This window comes from Nicotiana sylvestris, chromosome 12, assembly GCF_000393655.2.
Source record: "Nicotiana sylvestris chromosome 12, ASM39365v2, whole genome shotgun sequence".
NCBI lineage: Eukaryota > Viridiplantae > Streptophyta > Magnoliopsida > Solanales > Solanaceae > Nicotiana > Nicotiana sylvestris.
In genome coordinates this window covers 52,209,174-52,214,423 of record NC_091068.1, presented here as the reverse complement: position 1 = coordinate 52,214,423, position 5,250 = coordinate 52,209,174, and the positions used below count along the sequence as shown (strand labels likewise).

Sequence of the window (5,250 nt, the reverse complement as noted above, 5' to 3'; positions counted from 1 at the left end):
ATATGAGAGTGAAAATATTCTTCATGCCCTATCACAAAGCGTCATATCTATACTTTATGTAACACTATTTTATTGTGGTATTTTGACACAAATGTGATGTGCCACTATGAACTCTTTTTTATAGAAAATATTAATCTCTGAATAAAATATTCTAACCCATTATGAGTTTGAAGTCGCTTATTCTTTTTTTCTACCTCTCGACCATGGTTTTTCCTTTAACAAATATTAAAAATGATTCATCTTTTATTTTTTAAAAATACATCCAAATCATTCTTGAGTATTCGTCAATCAAAATCATAAAATACATGGTACCACTCTTAGATGGAACTTTATTTAGATCCCACAAGTCTGAAAGTATAATCTAACTTTCCTTTAATCTTGTATGTTACCTTCTCGCTGAATATTACCCTTGTTTGTTTACCAAATATACAATGGTTACAAAAAATTAAAACATTAGTTTTGTGCCCATCCAGCAAACTTGTTTCTCAAAAGAGACAATTGTTTGTCACTCATACGACCAAGTTGCTCATATGACCAAGTTGCAAGTGCCACATTGTAACGACCAGGATTTTCCACCCCTGGGAGTCATGCGAGCCTCGAGGTAGCAAGGCTAAAACAAGCACTGTTTTGATTTACTAAAAGATTTTTTATTCTTCGCATGTTTTCAATTCCTGCAATAAGATCTCCAATGTTCAAAACAATAATTATGCAATTTATCAAAGAATTTTGATTTTTCTTATAAATCGACACTTATTAGTATTGCTTTATCTCATTACTTTACTTGTACAGCATTACTATTACTTATCTTGATGAATCAATGATTGTGACATGCAACGAGATAACGCAACAAACGGACATAGATTCAGAGGAAGATGACGTACCAAAAGAGATTGTTAAGGAAGTTGAGAATTTTGAGAACAGACCTAAGTCCAACCTGGACGAGATCGAGATTGTTAACCTGGGAGATGCAGAGAACGTCAAAGAAATGAGAATCAGTGTCCACTTATCGCCACTAGAAAAGAAGGAATACACAGAATTTCTAAGGGAATATGAAGACATATTTGCTTGGTCGTATGATGACATAACTAGTCTGAGTACATCTATCATGGCTCACAAACTTCAAATCGATCCAACATGTCCACCGGTAAAGCAAAAGCTCAAAAAGTTTAAGCCTGACATGAGTCTGAAAATCAAGAAAGAAGTCACTAAGCAAGTCAAAGCCAAGGTTCTCAGGGTAGTAGAATACCCAACATGGTTAGCCAATATTGTGCCAGTACCAAAGAAGGACGGAAAGGTCAGAGTCTGTGTCGACTACCGGGATCTCAACCGGGCCAGTCTGAAAGACGACTTCCCCTTGCCAAACATGCACATCCTGATCAACAATTACGCCAAGCATGAATTGCAGTCATTTATAGATTGTTTCACTGGGTATCATCAGATCTGGATGGATGAAGAAGATGCTGAGAAAATGGCTTTCATTACGTCGTGGGGAATGTACTGTTATAAGATGATGTCGTTCGGCCTGAAGAATGTAGGGGCCACCTATATGAGGGCCATGACTACCATCTAGATATGATACACAAGGATATAGAGGTGTACGTAGATGATCTTAGTATCAAGTTCAAGAAAGCCACTGACCACATAGAAGATTTGAGGAAGTTCTTCAACAAATTACGGAGGTACAACCTGAAACTAAATCCCGCAAAGTGTGCATTTTGGGTTCCTGCCGGAAAACTACTTGGGTTTATTATGAGTCGCTGAGGAATAGAACTAGATCTATCAAAGGTCAATGCTATTTAAGAATTACCACCGCCAAAGAACAATAAGGACGTGATAAGTTTCTTGGGGAGACTTAACTACATCAGCCGATTCATAGTAGAATCTACAGTTATCTGTGAGCCGATCTTTAAGATGTTGAAGAAGGACGGCTCTACCAAATGGACTGATGATTGCCAAAAATCTTTCGATAGAATCAAGGAATACCTGTCAACACCACCAGTCTTAGTTCTGCCTGAGCCAGGTAGACCCTTATTACTCTACCTTGCAGTATTGGATGGAGCATTCGGTTGTATTGTAGGGTAGTATGATGAAATGGGGAGGAAGGAGCAGGCCATTTATTACATCGGTAAGAAGTTCAACCCGTACGAGGCCCCTTATTCTCTGTTAGAGCGCACCTACTATGCTTTGACTTAGGTAGCTCAGAAGTTGAGGAACTACTTCTGTGCCTATACTACATATCTCATATCAAGGATGGATCCTTTAAAGTACATCTTCCAGAATCCCATACCCACTGGCAAGCTAGCCAATTGGCAAATCCTATTGAGTGAGTTCGACATTGTCTATGTGACTCAAAAAGCAATCAAGGGTTAGGCATTGCAGATCACCTTGCTGAAAATCCCGTAGATGTAGAATACGAACCCCTGAAAACATATTTTCCTAATGAAGATGTGTCATTCATAGGAGAAGACATTGCGGAATCCTATGATAGTTGGGGATTATTTTTTGATGGAGCAACAAATTTCAAAGGAGTTGGCATAGGAGCAGTCCTGGTATCAGAAACTGGTCAGCGTTATCCGGTGTCTACCAAACTCAGGTTCCCGTGCACCAACAATATGGACAAGTACGAAGCTTGCATCTTAGAGCTCAAAATGGCTATTTACATGAACATTCAAGAGTTGCTAGTGATCAGAGATTCGGACCTACTTATACATCAGGTCCGAGAAGAATGGGCAACCAAGAACTACAAGATACTCCCATATCTGCATTATGTACAGGAATTTAGAAAGAGGCTCATAAAGACAGAATTCCAACATGTTCCCAGGGTCCAGAATGAATTCGCCGATGCATTGGCTACCCTATCATCCATGATACAACATCCAGACAAGAACTTCATTGATCCTATTCCGGTAAATATCCATGATCAGCTAGCTTATTGTGCTCATGTTGAGGAAGAAGCAAACGGAAAACCTTGGTTTCATGATATCAAGGAATATTTGACGAAAGAAGAATACCCAAAACTTGGAAATCCTACTCAAAAACGCACCCTTCGGAGGTTGTCCAACAATTTCTTTCACAGCAGAGGGATCCTGTATAGGAGGACTCTTGATTTGGGGTTACTAAGGTGTGTCGACACAAAGGAAGCATCCAGGCTACTAGAGGAAATTCCCGCTGGGACCTGCGGTCCACATATGAATGGCTTTGTCTTAGCAAAAAAGATACTCCGAGCTGGTTACTTTTAGATGACTATGGAGACGGACTGCATCCAGTATATCCGGAGACGCCACCGCTGCCAGATACAAGCAAACATGATAAAGGTACCTCCAAATGAGCTTAATGCAACAAGCTCGCCATGGTCGTTCGCCACCTGGGGAATGGATGTTATTGGACCAATCGAGCCTGTCGCTTCCAACGGGCACAAGTTTATCCTAGTAGCAATAGACTATTTCACCAAACGAGTCGAAGCAGCATCTTACAGAGCAGTAACTAAGAAAGTCGCGTCAGGCTTTGTTCACGACCGCATTGTTTATCGATTCGGGATTCCGGAGTCAATCATCACTGATAATGGTTCCAACCTCAACAATGACTTGATGAAAGCCATGTGTGAAACCTTCAATATCAGACACAAGAATTCTACAGCCTACAGACCTCAGATGAACGGAGCAGCAGAAGCCGCCAATAAGAATATCAAGAAGATATTGAGGAAAATGATGGAGAAGTATAAACAGTGGCACAAGAAGTTATCGTTTGCTTTACTGGGATATCTTACCACAATCCGCACATCAACTGGGGCAACCCCCTATATGCTGGTTTACGGTACAAAGGCAGTCATTCCCCCCAAAGTGGAAATTACCTCCCTAAGGATCATACAGGAAGCTGAGCTCGACGATGCAAAGTGCGTGAAGAGTCATTACAAGCAGCTGGCTCTTATCGATGGAAAGAGAATGAATGTAGTTTACCATGGTCAACTTTATCAGAACAGAATGTACAGAGCCTTCAACAAAGGGTCAAGCCGACACAGTTCACACCGGGGCAACTAGTGTTAAAGAAAACTTTTCCGCATCAAGATGAAGCCAAGGGGAAATTCTCTCCCAACTGGCAGGGTCTATACATGGTTTACCGGGTTCTAACAAGAAGAGCCCTCATACTTGCAGAAATGGACGGAGACGTCTGGCCGAAGCCGATCAATTCAGATGCAGTCAAACGTTACTATGTGTAATCTTTATGCTTTCCTCATATGATATAATTTGAACTATGCCTGACCTGATTCCTATTGAAGAGGGGATACGAGGCAACCCTATGGGTTTGGTCACAATTCAATAAAACTTTTATTTCCCCCCGCAATTAGAAATTGGGGCAGAATTTTGAGGAGGACCCTCAAAATTTCGAAGTTAATTTCAGCCAATCATCACTAGCAGCAGTCGAAAGCATCAATCAATTAAACTGGGCCAGAATTTTGAGGAGGACCCTCAGAATTTCATAACAAGAAGGGTTGCAATGTCTTGAACCACGTCGCAGTCATTGGTTCATCTAAATAAAACTATTCTTAATTATGTATTTATGTATGCCTTTACTAAATCATGCATGTTTATTGCCAAAACTGCCAAACTTAGCAATGTTGCCCCAATGACACGTACAGTATCACCAGATCAAAATCGAGCAGGTCAAGCAGAGCCAGCGGGGATACGAACTAACCTCCCCCCTTACAAAACTCATGATTTTTCTTCAGATGCAGGCACTTGAGTTGCAAAATCGTCAAATATACTATACACTCACGAGACTCACATTGTTCAGAAATACAACTCTCAGAAATGTTGCACTTACTCACAGCCGTTATCCGCACGCAGTTTCCCTAGCAGACACAGTATCCCCAGTAGTTGCATTATCGCAATCCACTATCAGCTAAGAAAATTCTATCATCATTTGTCCTTTTACTTCTTGCATAAGGCTACCATTCTGCCTTCCGAGGTTAAGCTCTACCTCCATCCGCATTTCTTGCATTGCATAAGGCTACCATTCTGCTTTCTGAGACTAAGCTCTATCTCTATCTGCATTCTTGCATTGCATAAGGCTGCCATTCTGCCTTCCAACTAAGCTTTGTCTCCATCAGCATTCTTGCATTGCATAAGGCTACCATTCTACCTTCCGAGACTAAGCTCTATCTCCATCTGCATTTCTACATTTCATAAGGCTACCATTCTGCCTTACGAGGTTAAGCTCTACCTCTATTTACATTGGCTAAAAGATCACCAC

General features: G+C 40.9%; 1 protein-coding gene across 1 annotated transcript; it reads left to right on the top strand.

Annotated features, from left to right (window-relative positions):
- Positions 1-3,650: 3,650 nt before the first annotated feature.
- LOC138883029 (uncharacterized) lies at positions 3,651-4,037 on the top strand. The gene has a single exon (XM_070163687.1). It carries the CDS (start codon positions 3,651-3,653, stop codon positions 4,035-4,037), a length of 387 nt encoding a protein of 128 aa, XP_070019788.1.
- Positions 4,038-5,250: the final 1,213 nt, after the last annotated feature.

Coding starts and splice junctions, on each gene's coding strand:
- LOC138883029 (XM_070163687.1), top strand. CDS start 3,651: ATGAACGGAGCAGCAGAAGCCGCCAATAAGAATATCAAGAAGATATTG.